This window comes from Mastomys coucha, unplaced genomic scaffold (genome assembly GCF_008632895.1).
Source record: "Mastomys coucha isolate ucsf_1 unplaced genomic scaffold, UCSF_Mcou_1 pScaffold8, whole genome shotgun sequence".
Classification (NCBI taxonomy): Eukaryota; Metazoa; Chordata; class Mammalia; order Rodentia; family Muridae; genus Mastomys; species Mastomys coucha.
Window position 1 is genome coordinate 78,807,347 of NW_022196914.1, and position 19,354 is coordinate 78,826,700.

The window sequence follows — 19,354 nt, forward strand, 5'->3', positions numbered from 1 at the left end:
CGAATGTTATTCATATGTTTGGAAATTATAAATTATAAGTTTCTCAAGTAATTGCATGGAGCTGGAACCAATCATGAGTGAGGCAGCCAAGATTCACACAGACACATTTTCCTCTCATTTGCAGATATTTGCTTTAAATCTTAGGATATGTGTGCTTCATCTGAAATACCCACAAAGATCAGAAAATCAGTATGGGGCTATGGGGAGTGTGGGTTTTCAGGGAAGAGAGATAAAACACCTTAAAGGGCAAAAGAAAGGCTTAAATGTGATGTGAGGTGGGCTTGCAGAATACAGGAGGGAAGGTGGAGAAGGGCAACTAAGGACCTTCTGAAAAGTTCTAATGAAAAACTGCTCTAGAAGCTTCCAACATAGAAAAAATACATATATTTAAAAAGAGTATAAGTGGAGCAGCAAGAATCTTACTAGATACACAGACTGACAAATAAAAAGGCCAGTGTTAGGAATGGGTTACTTCTATTGGAGTTGTTGGCCAGTAATGTCATATAGACTCCAACTATTACAGCCTGTTGCCATTGATCTTGGTTATCCTCCAGAATGTCATGTTAAGACTCTTTTCTTTTTCCTGAGGACACTACATACTTGAGTCATAAAACAGTGAAAACTCAAGCTGTCATTGACCTGGAAACTCCCTTCCTACTGGCCAGCTCCCATAGTGCTGGAACGCGGTATGCAGGACATCAGAGCAGAGAAGTCATTGTCAGTCTTACTCAGCTGTGAACCCTGCAAGCAAAGAATAGTGACTGACCTGCTAAGCTATGCCTTCTGGTGCAACAGTGACATGAATATCATGAGAGAATATGATAAAAATTATAATTAATGGAATTTTCAAAGGATTAACAAAAATATTTTTAAAATACCAAGCTAAAACTAATGGTTGAAAGCAAAGAAAAAACAGATTTAAGCTCAAATATTGATTGTCTGATCATCAGCACAGTTCCAATCAAGAAAGCAGCAGCCATGAGCAGTAACACATCTTTCTCCTTCAAAAACTGATCTTTGGTGCAAATGTTTCAGAGGATATTACATACTGAGTGGTGGGTGGCCTAGGATGAATGCTAGACTTCATTTTATTTTGCACATTTCTCCTGTAACATCAAGGTGTGGGGTTTTATTGGTGAAAATGGGAAACAGGAGCTCACATGTGAGGAAGTCCCAGTGAAATAGGAAGGCAAACCTGCATAGCTCTTTAGGCCCTAAGAATGCTGCCACTGGGAGTTCAAAACAGAGCCTTAAAACAATGTTAACAGCACGTTACACCAAAAGGTGAGGCTTAAAATGATTCATCTTGAGGAAATTTAAAGATTTTCTTATCCAATTCTCTGAACTTGTAAGATAAACTAAGTTTAAAGAAACTAACATATTGATCAAAAGCCATCATTTAAGTAGTTAATAACGAAAGAAAAAAATTCCATCTCAAGTTTCAGATTCAACTGACAAACAGATTCTAAAACAAAATTAAGTTCATCTAATGCTCCTAATACTATTCTTTAAGTGACATTTAAAAGTCTGGGTTCCAAAGGTCAAAAGAAATTATACTTTACCACAAGATAATTGTATAGATATTTTTATCTTTTAGAGCTTTCAAAATACAAGGATCCTTTATATTTTCAGTTATGAATCACACACAGGTGGTAAGATATGGAAATCTTACAAATATGTTTGAAGTCAGGATTTAATTATCTGAGAGCTTATGAGCCACCTCACATTAAATACATTCACACCCACACTAATTAATCTTATATAATTGTCATGCTTGGATTTTGTTACAATGGAAGATAATTTTAATTCTTTTTCCTCCTGTAAATGACTTAACTTATTATGGTATTCCCATGTTTATGGGATACTTGTGATTTTTAGGACTATAATAAAATTAATATTCAATCTCCTAGTAAATATCTCTATTCCACTGTTTGTACAAAAATAACTGTTTGATAACTTGGGAAAGTGCTTATGGGAGATAAAATTAAAAGCTGCACCTGTCGTATGATTTCAAAATTCTAAAACATTAACACAATTCATGGATGGATTTATGGAAAGCTTGATAGCAAGAGATTCTCTTCCACATTTGTCTTTCTTTCAAATGTTGTATAACAATCATAGTTTCATGGTAACAAGGCCTGTGATCCAAAGCTTGCTAAAGAAAATAAAAATCAAAACTATATGAAAAGTTGATTTTGGAAACCGAATCATTCATTTTCATCTTAAGAGGATAAAATTCATTATCATTAGAGACAAGCAAGTATACACGCTATTGGGTATTACAAAGAACACTGCTGTAAAAGTGTTCCCATATCTATGTCTCCTGCAGAGCCAACGATAAATGACTAGGTGTTCGCAGCCAGTTCTACATGAATAGGATTGAGAGTGTTGGCTGCTTTAATGTCAATGTAATACCTGGCACTAAGAGATGGGCTTGCCATATGTTTCCCTTCCCTCCCACCTTCCTGTGCACGTATTTGAATGATGTGTAAAGTTTCTGGATCTCATTCAACCTGAGTCCAGCTGGAGCTCTTCAAACTGTTTGTAACTGATAAGAACATCATGTGTATCATCATTCCTTTATAAGACATGATAATGATGGAGTTTCTGGAAGACTTTGCACAGCAAGGTTGTCTATGGCTTGGCTTTTCAAATTCCAGCTCTGTTGTCTGCTAGTTGAAACTGTTCTTTTAGATATGGTTAATTGTGTAAGGAATCTTGCAAACATTGACAATATTATTTTTCCATGACAATCAATCTGATTAGAAGTCCTGATACCAGTGCATCAGTCCAACTTATTCACTGGAGGAAGATGCACACAAGAGTGCTATTGAGACCTTTACAATGCCCAACAAGGAACATCCTGGCTAGGTGTTGCTGTAATGAGGGGACTGGGTAGACATGTCACATGCGGGTTGAGGATATCTGCTTATGGGCCAGGGCTACGTCTTATACGTTACTCCTTGGCAGTCAGGAACCTAAAGAAGTTTCTCGGTGTGTTTAAAATTACAAAGAAAACATGTAGCAGCTCCTATAAGAACAGTCAAGGTAGCCTATTTTTTAGTCAACACACATAAAAAAAGGGTGGAGAGAATTACAAAGGCTAATTTGGATACATTTACAAACATCTCCCAATTCTCATGACAACTGAAAACTGCCCACCTGTTTCATTAAGAAAATTACATTTCCATAAATAAATAAATATGACATGAAAGGGCATTGGAAAAGAAAATAATCCTTGCAACTCCATATGCTATACCTAATTATTTATACAAATCCAACTGGATATCCACAGGCATACTATTAACCAACATGGAATGTACTGACTGAGTGGCAAAGTATACAGAGAAGCAGTGATTGGGTATGTAAGGGTAGTCAGAAGGAATGAAAATCTTGATACTGTATCATTTCTTTCCATTAGAAATATTCCCCAAACTGACAGGATCCTACATTCACTTAATGAATCTTCGTTAAGATTCACACTGTCCACACTATTGCCACTACTTCTAGGCCTAAATAACAGCAGATTAAATATATATGAAAAGAAAATCAGTTCTAGAAGTTTTATCCTTATTCTCCAGCCATATTCTCTTCAGTTGTGTTTATAACCTTTTGAGGGAGAAAACTCATACCCCCAAATCAATGGCTCTCTCTTTTGGGCAAATCACTACGTAATCCCTTCTTGCTTTAGAATTGGACAAAGTGACTTGGTTTTTGTCCAGTAGTCTTGTTAGCAGACTCTATACAGACTCTCTTGCAAGATGACATGATGTAGATTGTCTTAACAGAGCCTCATAGAGGGCAGAGGTGGAGGGCACCTCCAACCAACAGCAAGCAAGCTATTGAGGCCCTCAATTCAGCAACCAGCCAGCAAAATCTCAAATTTAAAACACACTTTTCACTTCAAGTTCTGGGAATCGATGACTATTGAAATGCATATCGTTAGAGAACAGATTCTGAAGCCCTGAAATTAATTAACAGGAAAGGTTGAGTTTTGCTATCAATAATGCAAGTTCCAAACAGCAAATTAGGCTGTAGCTCTCATAAAGTCAATGTCTTAGGAGCACTACATTTCACAGGTAGACCCAATGATGTTAACGGAGTTCAAAAGGAAGGAGGCGTTGTTGACAGTGTCAAACCAGAGTGACATCTGGCCAACCACAAGGACCCAGGGCAGGGAATGCCCAGCTCCTGAATAGTACATGTTGACATTTAAGAACATAAATGTGAAGATGTCAGATCTTTCAGTTTTTCAAGAAAAGCTGTGAATTTGGATATTTTATAATTTCTTTATAATTCCTTACTCTGCAATAATTAAAACATTCCATTAAGTAACAATGAATGGCATCACCAAACATCAGTTGCTGACCTAAATTATCCCTGTTTGACGCACATTCAAGCTGTAAATTTTTCCCACATTTTCTATTAGTATGATTAATAAATGTCTTGAAATATTTCAAAAGATCCTAAAAATCATATTGTTGGGCTAGAAATAAAAGACAAGTTTTATGTGACTAAACCTCCAAAGCCTTATTTCACAGAGGCTAAACCCCACGGAAACTGACCTAAAGTAATTCTAACCCGGAGTCCAAATAACTATACAGCTAGTTTTATCCTATTGCTAGTGTTTTAGAAAGTTTTACCAAACTCTGGACAACAAAGATGGCTTTTCAGGTAGGAGGGTGTATGTCTGTGTGTGCATGCAGGCACATGCACGTGCATGTGTAATGCTAGATAGGCTCTATGGCAACTTTTCCCATTTATTCTATTTGTGTCTAGTTCACTATATTAGTCTTGCCTCTAGCCAAAGATACAATCTTGTTATTACTCTAATAGTAAAGGTGTCTAATGATTCTGTCAATTAACACTACTTTAGGATTACATAACATTTGCTAGAATTTAGTCAAAACTCACAAGGTATAATTAGTAGTACTTAGTCCATTCTGACTGTAACAACACACCATAAAACAGGTGCTTCTAAAAGAAATGTATTTTCTTGGTGCCCAGCAGATGCAGTGATGATAAGGTATGTGGCACTTAGCAGTGGCTTCTTGCTGTCCTCCCATGGTGGGACTGGTGAATCAATTTTCTGGACCTATAGCATGCACTGATTTCATTTGTCAACACATAGCCTACTTGCAAGCCTGAAGGTTGGAATTTCAACATACAAGTTGGGAGTAGGAGTGGAAAAAAAACACTCAGGACATAGTCATGGTCTATTAACGTGCCTCTTTAAAAAAAAAAAAAAAAACAACAACAACAAATTAAGTATTTCAAGTTTAGTATTTGATTCCAGAAATCCATTACTTGGAATAAGGTAAAACAAATGTATAATGAAAGTTTTGTGAATTTTAAGTAGCAAATATAATTTTAAAATGCCCTTTCAACCATAATGAAGTGGTTCGAAGGTAAAGCTGATAGCTCCTTATTGATGTTTACCCAACAGAGTTGTCTCAAGGGTTCATGGAGCATGGACAGCCTGCTAATGCTCTTGCCTTCAAATTACAAATTCAAATCTCTACACCTGGCAGGGTTGTTTCCTATTAAAAGAATTATTATCCTGATGTTCTTTCCTGAGAGAACTGTAAGTTATGAAGAAAATTACCCACAAGCTTACTCACTCAGACCTGCTTAATTATACACGAGGTTAAGGTAAAACTGAAGGCAAGCTCTAATTTTGAATGTGTTTATATCTAAGTCCTTGCCATCTTATGCCACCTAGGGGGACTAGATAAAGAACAGAGAGACCAGAATAAAATTTGGAGGTAAGCCGGGCAGTGGTAGTGCATGCCTTTAATCCCAGCACTTGGGTGGCAGGTGGATTTCTGAGTTCGAGGCCAGCCTGGTCTACAGAGTGAGTTCCAGGACAGCCAGGGCTATACAGAGGAACCCTGTCTCGAAAGAAAAAAAAAAAAAAAACAACAACAAAACAAACAACCAACTTGGAGGTATGTCAATAGTTGAGGAAAGGTAGAACAGCCAGGAGGAGTTTGAAAGAATTGTCAACAAAATAGGAGGAAAGCCAGGGATGTGTTCAATCAAGATAGTCAGGGCTTATTTATGAAGTAATCATCAAAATCACAAAAAGTGGGTAACATGCTGAATAAAACATGACCCAGAACTGGTCCACACAAAAGCTTATTTCTACCTATGTTGATAAGTAAGGTCAGAGTAAACCAAGTTAGACGGGACATAGGGTACTACACCTCCTAATAATGAACTGCAAAAACTAACCAATTTGTGATTTAGCTTTTTACAAAAGAAACAGACATCAACACTAGCCACTTTTGAGCAATATAAACAATTAGAAAAAAAAAGTACTCACAATTTTACAAAATATCAAGTATGAAATGTGTGAAGAGCTACATAAAGAACTAAATTTGCTGATATAAAATGTGTGGGCTGGAGAGAGGGCTCAGTGATTAAGAGCACTGGTTGCTCTTCCAGAAAACTTAGCTTGATTCCCAGAACCCAACTTATAGCTCTACCAGTAACCCCAGGGTTCTGATGCCCTCTCCTGGCTTCTGCAGGCACTGTACCCACAAAGCACACTGACAAACATTCAGGGAAACACCAACACAAACAAATAAATCTTAAAAATATATAAACAAGTGATATGTTGGACCTCAAGCTAAAATAACTGGTAATTAACTTATATCCATTCAACTTATATTAAACGCCTATATCTGATTCTAGATTCTTAAAGTGGATCAGCAAAGCAGCACAGCCAAGTCGAGAGCAGCCTCAGGCTGTCCCCAGCAGGATACACTTAAACATCCCACTACATGTTAACTGGAATGAATTAACAAGATGCTGCCATTATAGCCTAGTCATATTATCCATTTTTCATTCCTTTTAAAATAAAGACCAAATATTTTATTTAAAAGCCTTCAGGTAGCTTGTGCAAAACAGCCCCGTTTGAAGAATGCTCTAAAACTCTCGTTATTAGCAATTTAAAAGAATATGAAACACATATTTAATGTTTTTGATTTTATGTGTATGAGTGTTTTGCAGGCATGTCAGAAGAGGGCACTCAGAGGTCAGAAGAGGGCACTGGATCAGGACATAGAGGTTTGTAAGTTAAGGGCTAGGATCAAAGCCAGGCTCTGTGGAAAAGCAAGAACCTTCTCTCTAGCACCCTACTCTACTGCCTTTTAAATGACACAAAATAGCAAGCTATTAAAGATAGCCCAATACTGTTATTAGCAATATACAAATACATTTTTTTAAATATTTCTTTAAAGAGACAGACACAGGGTATGGGAGAAGCAAATGTGTGTGGATCACCATCCTTACATCTAAAACTAAATCTTTCAGTAAAGAAATTGAACAGAATGCAAGGTTTAATGACAGGTCAACATAAGAAATCTGGATTTTCAAAAACCAATGTGTTTATTGACAGACAGTTACACAATCTTTAAATGATTTTATTGTTCCTCTGGTGAAACCTAAATACCATCAAGGTCCCGGATCAAGTGCTTTCTCCTGGCTTGCCAACAGCTGTGTCCTGTCTTCTTTTGGTTTATTTAGTAGAAAGTGAACTATCTGCAGGAGAACATCATCATCAAAGCCTTTCACATCTTTATCTTCTACTGTCTCATAAAGAGGCTTACTCTGTGTCCCCCAACATATATTTTTACGTGGGTTATTTTGATCAGCTTGGACAGTCAGTGCCAAAGTATTTAACTGGTAGCAGAAAAAAGAAAAATATTTTCCGTCTGTGATCACACCCTGGGAGACAAAAGGCCGAGTAACATCTGCTTCACTCCAGAACCCTGTAGAAGAAAACAACGGTGGGATGTTCGCACACTGATAACTTTTATCCAAACAATTTTATCCTCCAGAGAGTAGGAAAACCTCTGGAAACTCTGACCCACAAAATCCCTGACTCCTAATTTCCCTGGTTTTGTCACCAACTCTATATTCTATTGCTGTATTAATGTTTCCTTGCTTCTAGAGGCCCCAGACTTATGATCCATCCTTTTCTACAAATTCAATCTTCAGTAGCTTCCAGCATTCACTTAGTTATAAGAAGCTTTGCCTACAGGAAGCATTCTGCAATTGGTATTAACTTAACGACTAAGACCATGCTCAAAAAATGTCCACACTAGCACCACGTAAAACCCAATATTCATTATGACCATTTATTTCACTAATTACAGATACATGCACAAGCTCTCAGAATCGTCAGGAGAAGTCCAGCTTCCTATAGTTTCAACACCATGCCTTTGGATAATCCAGAGTCATTTGAAAACACTAAGAGGTTATAAGAATTGGTGTCATTGCCTCTGGTGTCTCAGGTCATAAGGTCAAAGGATACCTTAATTCCTTATCTACTCAAGTACTCTGGTTGATTTTTGTTCTATTCTGACTGCTTAAATACTCTTAAATACTGCCAAGGCCAGGAATCCATTTAATTTCTCCACATGTATATTTTAAACTAAATCCTTAATGGAGAGATCTAACAAAAGTTACTTCTCAAACGCACTAGGTAACACTTTATCATTCATGAACATACAGTGTCACTGGAAGTGCCACTGACCCTTCCTGATGACCTCAAATGCACCTATTGTCACCTTTCCCTCCTATTAAAGAAATATAAGCCAGCAATAAAAGCATATCTATCAATGAAAAGAAGGACTCCAGTATGAACAATCTATATTAAAACTCCTTCTGGGTTATTATACAGAATTAGTCTAGTTCATATTTTGTAATTTTTGGCTCTGAAAGAACAGGAAGATGAGGATTATAGCCCTTTGATAGAGGATTTGCTTGGTAGGTAGCAGTCCTTGGTCAGAACTCCAGCCTAGGAAAATAAAGTCCTACATGATATAGCTTCTACCTTCTGTTACATCATTTCATAGCATTCTCCTTTTTCTCTTCTCTCCTTTACTAGTCACCAGCATCTATGTTGTTCCATACATACTTCAGCAGCCTGTTCTCATTACAGAGACTTATTTGGACTATTCCTCAAATAGCCAAGAGGCTATTATCTCAGTGTCTCTTCTCCTAGATTCTGCATGAATAGCTCATCACCATTCAAGTTTCTGAAATAAAGTCACTTCCAGACATCTTTCTATAATAACCCTATTCAAATAGATTTTGCCTTAATGCTGGCATTCTTTCCCATAACATCACCACTCTGTAAATAGTACATAATTATCTCTCAATTTCCACTGTAATAAAAGCTCTAGGGGAGTTAGGCTTGTGTTATTCAACACTGTCTCCAACAGTAACAACTCTATCATAAAATGCATTGAAGGGCTGGAGAGATGACTCATTAGGCAACATTCTGAAGACTCAAGTACAACTCCTGGGCCTAGAATGAGGTGACAAGTACTCCACAGAAGGTTGCCCTGTGACCTCCACAGGTATAGCATGGCCCACATATCCCGCTGGATGCACTTGTATCTACTGAATGGAAAGGTTCCTAATCAGTCTTCACTCTGGTCTCATTTTCTTTCCTAACTCAATGGCATTTTATATAAAAATGTTCAGATCCAAAGTCTGTTTTTACCTAGAGAAAAAAAAAATCAGTAATTCCATTGTCAAAAATGTTATACTTTCAAGAACGAAAACTACCACCACATTGGGCTTACCTTGGTACATAGCTTGTGCTCCTGTCCAAGCGAAAAGACTTGCAATGGCATTGGCTCTGAAGACAGCTTCTACCTGCTCAGCTTGGTTTTGTTTTATCAGACTTTTCCTATTCAGTCTGTCCTGTAACAGATGAAACTGGGTGTGGCCATAACAGCATGGATCTGCTGTTTTTGAGCCTAATGGAAAGAATAAAATCATTTCAGATGAAATGAGAGTATGCACAAGCCTAGCAGCATATGCTTCAGCATTTGTCTCAAGCACACCTTTCTTCTTGGAACATACATTCAATACTTGAAATACATAAGTACACTGAATCGCCTTACATATTTTTTATTGACTACAGTAGTTACTTAAAAACAACTCCCAACCTGCTCATTATAACAAGGCTCACCAGGGCCCAAAATAAGCCAGAAAGATACATATAAAAGGCACTCATAATTTTCCATTACTTAACTCTACCAATCCCTCTCAGTCATTATTAAGAGCTACTATTACAGTATCCCTTGGAGGATGCACTTTATGAAGGCTCAGGAGGTAAAAGTGCTTGCTGGGCAACCCTAATGACTTGAGTTGAATGTCTGGAACCCACACTGCAGAAAGAAGAATGTGTTGCACAAAGGCACTCTCTGACCTCCACACGTGCTCTGCAGCATTTGCACACCCACATGCATATTATGCACACATATTCACAATAAGATATAAAATTAATGTAACAAGTAAAATTACAATGAATGTAAGAACAGTATTTTTGTTCATTTTTTAAAAAAAGTCTTTATATTTCTTTTTTTAAAATTTCTTTTACTTTTATTTTTTTATTTTTTATTAGATATTTTCTTTATTTACATTTCAAATGTTATCCCCTTTCTTCGTTTCCCCACTGAAAACCCCTATCCCCTCCCCCTCCCCCTGCTCATCAACCTACTCACTCCTGCTCCTGGCCCTGGCATTCCCCTACACTGGGGCATTAGAGCCTTCACAGGACCAAGGGCCTCCCCTCCCACTGATGACCAAGAAAGCCATCCTCTCCTACATATGCTGCTGGAGCCATAAGTCCCACCATGTGTATTCTGGTTTTTATATTTCTAAGTAAAGAAAGTCAGTATCTTAGTGGGTAGTGTTTGCCTAGAGCACAAGAAGCTGTGATTTGAGTCTGAAGATACATAATATCAGCACAGTGATGCATGCCCTGCCCCCACTCGGCAATGGGGATCTGGGGGAAGGAGGATCTGCAGTTTCAAGGCCATCCACTACTCCACAATGATTGTTAAGCCAGCCAGAGAAAAAGACAGGAAGGAGAGAAAAGCAAGCAAAGGCAGAAAGAGAAACAAACTTAAGACCAGTGGATAAAAACATAGGACAGAAAAAGAAGTGCAAGGCAAAGGGGAAAAGAGAGCAAAGGCAGAAAGGAGTGGCAGTCCAGCTTCCATGAAATACAGACACACTCCACTTCACTGCTAGAGCAATTTCAAAACAATTCCCAGTCACTAAGACCAAGTGGCTGAGAAAGACTAACACAATGGTCGAGAGGACTATTACAATGGCTTTCTGAAGGTCTTTGTTGGGTCACCAAGGAACTTATAAGTGTATAGAATATCAAGGTGTGTTAGGGCAGATGTGAGGCCCACAAGCACTTGAACTCTTGATGTACCTACAATGTGTAGAATGATCAGGATGCGTCAATAAAAGGCCATTCATGATCCCACATCCAGTTCTAAGCATACAAAATACAAACTACTTTTTCTATATAATAAAACAAAAAGCCTCACAAGAATAACAATTTTTGAAGTTTAAATGTTGTTAATGCAGCAGATGCAAAACTTTCAAGAGCTAAATTTCTCTCCAATTTTCTTCCTTTTTTTTATTTAATCTTTTTTTTTTAGATATTTTCTTTATTTACATATAAATTTCTCCATTCCCAGTTTCCCCTCCAAAAAACAAAGAAACAAACAAAAACAACCAAAACAAACCCCTGTTGCCTCCCACTTCTGAGATTATGAACAATATTGCTTATAGCCAATTAACCTTCTCAGTCTTTAAGAAATTAATTCTGAGCTAGGTGTGGTAATATACTACTCTACAGTAAGAAGGAAGAGGCAAGGGGGCTCCTGCCCCAGGTTCAGGAGCAGTCAGGGCTACATAATAATGAGTTCAAAGCTAACTGAGACAAGAAAGCCTGTCTTCATCAAAAAAAAAATAATAAAATATAATATTTAAAATTAAATTTCCCCATATATCTTCTATGGGTCAATATATACAGAGAAACTTACCAATAAATATACTGTTTTCATACTGCCGTTTGAACAATGGAAGCTTGTCCGGTTTACACTTCATCTCAGGGATTTCTACAGGAATGGAATAATCCAATGGCACAAACTTGAAGGATAAAAAAACACAAAGGGAATTCAGAAACATTGTATCCACCTCATTTACAATATCTTACATTTAAATTCTTTCAATGAGTTATTTCTTACAAAATAATCTTATTATACAAATTGAGTATCTCTGAAACAAAATGCTAGGGACCAGAAGTGTTTCAGACTTCAGGTTTGCAGAATTTGGAATATCCAGAGTTGACAGGATGGGCATTCCTAAATCAAATGCTAAATCTGAAGTGCTCTGACTTCTGGAGTGTTTCAGACAACATTTTTAAAATAGAAGAGCTTACTGTACTAATCTCTGTTGATAGGACTAAAGTGGTCATATGTAGAAATTTTTAAAAATCCTGCTATAATAAACAATCATAAATTGATTTTGCCACATTGATGCCTTACCTGTTTGACCTTGGTAGAACATATCATTCCAAACCAGAAAGTCGAAAAAGATTTCCAGATAAGTTGGCATCATGAACAAACATGGAAGGCAAGAAATCTACCAACCATACCTCAACATACTCATCAGGTTACTTTATTGCCCTTTGGCAATGCTCACACCAGATGCCAACAGATACAAAACTCTTACCTCAGGCAGTTGCTTAGATATTCGAATCTGGTTGTGTGGTTTATCATTTATTTGGTACCGTAAAGCATCAATATGACCTTTGCGATGACCAGCAGGAATGCGCTCTTCACCACGCAACCAGTAAAAGTCAACAGGGCGTTTACAATCTATCAAGAGATTCAAATTTTTCTTTATTACTTAGAGAAAATTAGTTATTAATTACAGTCATAAACATGTTAAGAATAACATGTCTAAAATATATACATATAAAAACTACAGAGACTGTAAGAATATGAGTTACATACTCTAACCATTATGTCTCAAATACAGTACTCAAAAATTTCATTTTGCTAACCACTGTAATTAACACAGTTACTCAGTTAAAACTAAAGATGCTAAAATGAACAGCAACCACTCACCAGAATAAGATGAGAACTGATCTAGGAAGCACTAAGTTTACTACTACTGTAAAAGGTACTTACAATTCCAAACACTTCCGTTCTATACAACATGAACTTCCTTTCATCTGAACAAAGTTAAGTTTTCTAAGCCACCAATGTTGAGTAGTCAAAAGTTACTGTACCCTCCTAACACTACTTTTCCTGTATCAATGAGGAAGGGAAGTAATAGACACTAAAAGGCTCACTTTAGCACACATCTGCAGGCATGGTAGAATTAACTCAATAATTACTAAGACACATTCTGGATCACAGACATAAATGGATTACAAACACATTATCAGCTGGGGTGTAGGTCAAAGGCAGAGGATATCCTAGTCTTTGCATTCAACCCCTTGGACTATCACTCCATCAAAACCCAACAAAAACATACATTCTTTTTCACATTAACATTGAATGAACAAATTTCTGTTTACTGGGACCGAATCGTGACCCCTCAACCTACCAGATATTGGGCCTGAAGGCAGCAACATTTTACGTGTGCCTTTTCGCTCTTCATTTATAAAATGAATTCATGATATGTACTGTGTTCTTATGAGGATCAATTAGGTGGCATTTAGAACATTTGGAAAAGGGATCGACACACGTAAATGCTAAGAAAATGTTAGTAATGCAGATAACATCTTATTTACCTTTTGCTATTCTATGGCCAAACAGTACCGTAATTCTCATCCTGATATTAAGGCAAAGTAAGAGGGGATAATGTTTTACATATGGTCACCCAGCTTTCGGGTGGAGCAGTCAAAAGACAGCCCCAAGTTGGTTACTCTCTACTAGACTCTTAAACTTTTGGCTAGTCAGACACAAAACCAGATCAAGTATTGGAAACATGATGAGCTTCAGCTGAGTCTAAACTTTAACAAGTAGTCCTTAGGAAGGCAGGCCACCAGAAACTTGGTCCGAAACCTGCAGAAAGTTTGGCCCAGAGCGATCCCACCTCCCCTGTCCAGAGTGGGGAGCCCCAAGCTCACCGAGAGCAGCGGTGGTCAGGACAGGGTTGAGTGGAGCGAGCAAGTTCACGAGAGTCCCCACTACCTGGTCCAGGAGGGTGGAGGCGAGGGCCCGACGACGATCGAAGAGGGACTGGGGTTGGCGGCGCTGCACATAGACGTGCTCCTGCAAGATGCAGTCGAACACCGCGGCGCGCAGGGCCGCGAGGTCGAGCGAGGGCAGGGATAGCGCCGGTGCAGGCGGCAGGCCCGAGACAAACACGGTCTTGGTGAAGCTCTGGTACCAGCGGTCGGCTTTCAAGGCGGGAGTCTGCGGATGAACCACGTACTTCTTGAACTGCATCTTGGTGAGAATTCGTATCTTCTCGTCCACTGACGGGGCGGCGTGCACCGTCGCCTGCCAGCGCTCCACCCGCCGCTGCCGCGCCGCTTTGCTGTCGGCAGTCATGGAAGCCACGATCGGCGGGTACCGCGCGACGGGCGTCGCCGCGACCTCCAGATCGCTCACCTCGGGGGCCGAGGCGGACGCCTTAGCAGCGGCATTCTGGGACAATCCCCGGCCGCGGGGTACTAGCCTCCAATACCTGGCCACCGCCATCTTTGCCCTCCGCGACCCGGAACTTGAGGTCAATTGTCAGGAATTGTTCCTGTTCTCTCGCCGTAGGGACCAATCGCTTCTTGGAGGCGGGTGCTCACTGTGCCTGTGGCGCGTTGAGTCATCTAGTTTGCAGCCAATCAGCTTGTTCCTTGAAGTTAGTTATATTCTTTTTTGAGTATTTGTCCGCGAAAGAACTCGCTTGCCCTTGATGTTTTTTCACGGTTTATGCTATGAAGAGTGAAACAACTAAAGTTCATGCTCGTAGGATGTTTTAGGACTCCATTTTTTTTTCACACGCAAACATTTAGAAATATCCCCCAAAGAGAAACTTTAAGTCCATACAGTTCTAGCTTCATTTGTGAACCACATATCGTCTGTTACCCTCCACCCCCTTTAGAACTAGAAAGCTATTTTGCAAAATACAACATCTCTTTACTTATTCTTGCTAATTATAAAAATTATACCAACATCACTTACTTGTGAACACTACTAATCCTTAAGGAAAATGATTTCATATATTCTTCAATGCTAATGAGGTAAGGTAATTTATTTTGAAATGGGGAAATGTGTTTTTAGTTGAATCTACAAGACGTCAGGGAATACATGAAATAAATCATACTAAACAATTTGTATTATGCTGTGTATTAAACCCTTTGCTACTTTGAAATGAACTGATTTTTTAAAATAAACTTCATAAAGAAAGGATCATTTTATTTTTTAGTCTTCAGCAACCAATCAATAAACGTGCATAATGGATGTTCAGAAATATCTGTGAAAAAATCACCAAACTTTCAAAGTCTTAGTTCATTTCAGACAATCTAATTCAGCGACTTTTGCTATAACTAAGAGCTAGAATAATAGCGGTTTTGACTTGTGGAAATAATTCTTAAGACTGTTGAAAACAAAAAGTCTAAAAAGACTGTATGCATATCTTTAGATTACAACTGATGTTGCAGCTCATGAAGTTTCTGTCCTATAGAACAAAAGTTTAGAAATGAAGTACCTGAGTTTCATTAATACCTCTTGTGAGAAATACCTAATCTAACCTACTCTTCAATATCCTTTTAACATTAATAATAAAATGAGGACATGATCCCAACCTTCATACACAGTACTTAAAGAATAAAGATAACTTGCTGAATAACAATATAAGTTGAAGTGCCATTTTGTGTCAAAAACATTCATTTAGAATATCATGTAAAATGTAAGTCATTATTTTATAAGTTATCATACAGTTTCAGCACTTCTTTTAGATGTGAATGTCAACTCTAGGGAATAGTTAACAGCAGAAGACATGATTCTGTCAGGGTGTATTGTGTTGTGTATGGTAGTAAATCAAAATAATTAACCTGTATTTAAGAGGAGAGGCAGGAGAAGCCCTGCAATGGGGCTAACTCTGGTAAAGGACCACATTTTAGCTAGGAAAGGAGGGTGCTTCTTTTCTAATATGATTCAAATCTTTTATGTTGCATGCAAGGAAGCAGAAGTAAAGCCAAAAGCTACCCAGTGTCTTAGGGGCAGAGTTGGAACTGGATCCCAGGTTGTCTGCCACTCAGGCTGTTTTATAGTGAACCAAAGAGACCTTGCATTCTTAACAGGACGAAAAAACATAATCATAACTTTATGATTTATTATAAATTCATAGGTGCCATGGAAAAAATACAGTGGGCAAGGAAAAATATCAGTGGACTCTAGTGTGTGGGCAGATATTTGCAATGTAAAAAAGCATGATTAGAGTACTATTGTTTGTAAAGGTATCATTTGAGCAATGAGTCATGAAAATATTGGAGAGGGAGGGTCCAGAAGGAGAAACACATGCAAAGATTCTGAAATGGGAGCATAACCTGAAAGTACAAGTGGAAAGGCCATGTGAATTTAAAAACAAAATAGATAATGGTATAACAGAGCTGCAAACCTTAGTAGGCACCCAGACATTAGCAGAACTGACTTCATGATAGAAGGTGAAATCAGGCAAGAAAACTTAGTACATAGACAATAGCACCTGTCAAAATGGAAACAAAGATCTAATCTATCAAAATCCACAGTTCTGGGAAAAGTCTTTAAATTTACTAATCTTGCTTTTTTGGCTTCAGTTTTATTTCTGATTAACTGTTCTTGTTAACTAATGTACATCAACTCAGAACACATTTTTAGTTTTATTTTTAATTTTAATTTTATTTTTATTTTATTTTCAATTTTATTTTTTGTAGTTAAAAACTCAGCATGGAATCCCTTGGTGTAGTTGTTGGCTAGCTAATAATAAAGACTTTCTGCTGGCTTAAATCTATGTCTGAGAAGTTTTCTCTGGTAGTTATCATACAACAATGAAGTAGTAGAAATTTATAAGGGAAAGGAGAAGAGTCAAACTTAGAGGTGTCTAGACACAATTGCTGGTATTGTTAGGACTCTGGCTAGAACTCAGAGTGGCTAGAAAGCTGTTGAACTTAAATATCATAACTTAATTTAGATTTAATTATTTTCTGTGTTTCAATTATCTTAGATGGCTTAATTGATAGGATTCTTCTGGAGAATGGAATTACAAGATGAGAGTATCATTATGGTCAGAATCTTGTGAGGGCTTCTTGACTTGTAAATAGATTCACATAGTGTAAAAAAAAAAAGTATGCCCTCTGTGTTTTCTTGTATGAAAACCTTTTATTACAGGTCCCTATTCTTCTCCTCTTAACTACACTTTAATTACTTCTACAAGCTCAAAAGCACTGAAAGTTCTGGCTTCAACATGGGGCTTTGGGGAAGATGTAATTTCATCACTCACAACCATCACACACACACACACACACACACACACACACACACACACACACACACACACACACACACTATGAAAGTTCAAATAAACTGGTAAATAGCTAAGTGATCCATAAACTTCAGATACGTTCAAAAGGACAAGGAATGGATTATTGATTTATGTAATAATCAAAATGTATTACCTAGAACTAGAGTTTTTTGACAATACCCAAAGGTTACATGTTTGTTACATTGTTATAGAATTTTTAATATGACAAATTACCAAAGTGGTAAGCTAATTGAGGAGTGGCAGAGATTGAGGAGTCCCTGTGATGGGAAGAGAGTGGTAAAGGTTGTAAAAGGCGATGTAGCAATTATTATGACAGCCACATTCTGTTTATATTCTATCAATATCACAGTGCTATTATTGTACTGTAGCTCTGAAAGCTATTAGCATTACCGGAAATTAGGTAAAGGTATATAAGGTTGTATTATAATATTTCTCTATTTTCTACTTATTTTTTTCTTTTTGGATGCAAAAGCAAGAGGAATTTATTGTTTCAACTCATTGGGGTTGTCCTGCACCCGAAGGAGAGGCAGAGACTGTACTTAACATTTTAATTAGGAGTTAGAAGAAGCTATTGGACCGGAAGGAATGATGGTGTAGCCTAGGGTAAAAGCATGCATGAGGGCTGACGTTCAATATCCAGCACTACAAAAATATTAAAAATTAGAGCTTAAAAAGGGCCGCTGCCCAGACTGACTACCATAAGGATAGAATCAATTCCTACAAGTTGTCCTCTGACTTCCAGTTACAGCACACGCACACACAAATAATATACACACATAGCTAAATATAATGCAGCTCTACAAAAAATAAAAATTGATAATTAAGTTAAGGGATAATTGTTGCTTTTTATATAAAAAAAAGGCTTCAATATTTCTGTACTGACAGCAGTCACAAGTTGAGTGATGTAACAGGGCATTTTTTTCATGGTTTCTGGGTCAGTTGTTCCAGACCATTTTATATTTAAATTACATAGATTTTATTTAATTACTATCCTTTAGTTTTTTTTCTTTGTATCCCAGTGATATAATATATAAAAATGTATCCTTTTGATTTCATGAGTGTAGACAGGTTGTTTCCAAATTTTGAGTCACTTTTGTTAATTTGTAGTATGTACATTGGTTACCCACTATCATGAGTCCTGAGTTTACGGTGATATCACCTAGATTGGAAATGTGCCCCCAAATGCCCTTAAGAGTTACATGAGAGCCTCTTGAGCTTTGGGAGGTTGAGGAACCACTAGGAAGGTGGGGCTTAATAAAAAGAAGTTAATGTCTGTATAGAGTAAGAGTACTCTATACAGAAGATCATATAAAATGGATATATGATAATAAAAGGGATACTGAGATTCTGGCCTCTTCTTTATTTTTTCTGGCCCCATCAGGAGAGAGTTTTTGTTTATCCCATGCCTCCATCATGATGTACTGCCTCATGCTCCACACTGTCATGAACTAGGAATTCTGAAACTTTGACCCAAAGACATTTTTTCCTTTAAAGTGATTTTTTTCAGGTATTCAAGTTAGACCAGTAGGACGCTATCTAACAATATTTTGAGAGTAAAATCACCATTTCATTGTCTTTTTCCTTTTCTTTTTTATGTTAAACTTCCCCCTTTAAAAAAAATGTTTCTAGAAGGGGCATTCTGTTTTGATTAGAAAAACAACCATCATGAGAAACTCTTTGTCCCATTCCCTCTGTCCCTCTTTTCTACAACACATATGGAAGATGCCAGAAGCCACCAGGAGGAGAAAAGACTTGTTCATTTAAAATCATGAAGTGGAATTACAGATGCATACGATGATAATACTTTGTTTTTTTTAAAAAAAAGTGCTAGCCTTGAAGTATGTCTCCATTAATACACGGAGGAAACCCACCATAATGCGGTCCACTGCCATGGTTTTCCATATGTGCACTATTTCTTCTAGTTTTGGTTTCAGAGTAGCAAACCTGGCCATTGCTTTTCATACAACTCACAAAGCTGTAGCTATTTTATGTA

The 19,354-nt window shown here is 37.6% G+C and overlaps 1 protein-coding gene across 1 annotated transcript; it reads right to left on the reverse strand.

The window, feature by feature from the left end:
* Nucleotides 1–7,369: 7,369 nt before the first annotated feature.
* Nucleotides 7,370–14,579, reverse strand: Mrps30 (mitochondrial ribosomal protein S30). Its single transcript, XM_031360230.1, has 5 exons — nucleotides 13,967–14,579; nucleotides 12,559–12,704; nucleotides 11,868–11,973; nucleotides 9,600–9,776; nucleotides 7,370–7,775 (listed from the first exon to the last, which is right to left on the reverse strand). The coding sequence occupies exons 1-5, from the start codon at nucleotides 14,541–14,543 to the stop codon at nucleotides 7,459–7,461; spliced, it is 1,323 nt and encodes a 440-aa protein (XP_031216090.1). The 5' UTR covers nucleotides 14,544–14,579; the 3' UTR covers nucleotides 7,370–7,458.
* Between the last annotated feature and the right edge of the window lie 4,775 nt (nucleotides 14,580–19,354).

Bases quoted from the DNA above. Each gene is read 5' to 3' on its own strand.
- Mrps30 (XM_031360230.1), bottom strand. From the start codon at position 14,543: ATGGCGGTGGCCAGGTATTGGAGGCTAGTACCCCGCGGCCGGGGATTG. The intron at 9,777-11,867 runs GTAAGTTTCTCT...TCTTTCCATTAG, and splicing joins TGAAAACAGTATATTTATTG to GCTCAAAAACAGCAGATCCA. The intron at 7,776-9,599 runs GTAAGCCCAATG...TTTCTTCTACAG, and splicing joins AGCACAAGCTATGTACCAAG to GGTTCTGGAGTGAAGCAGAT.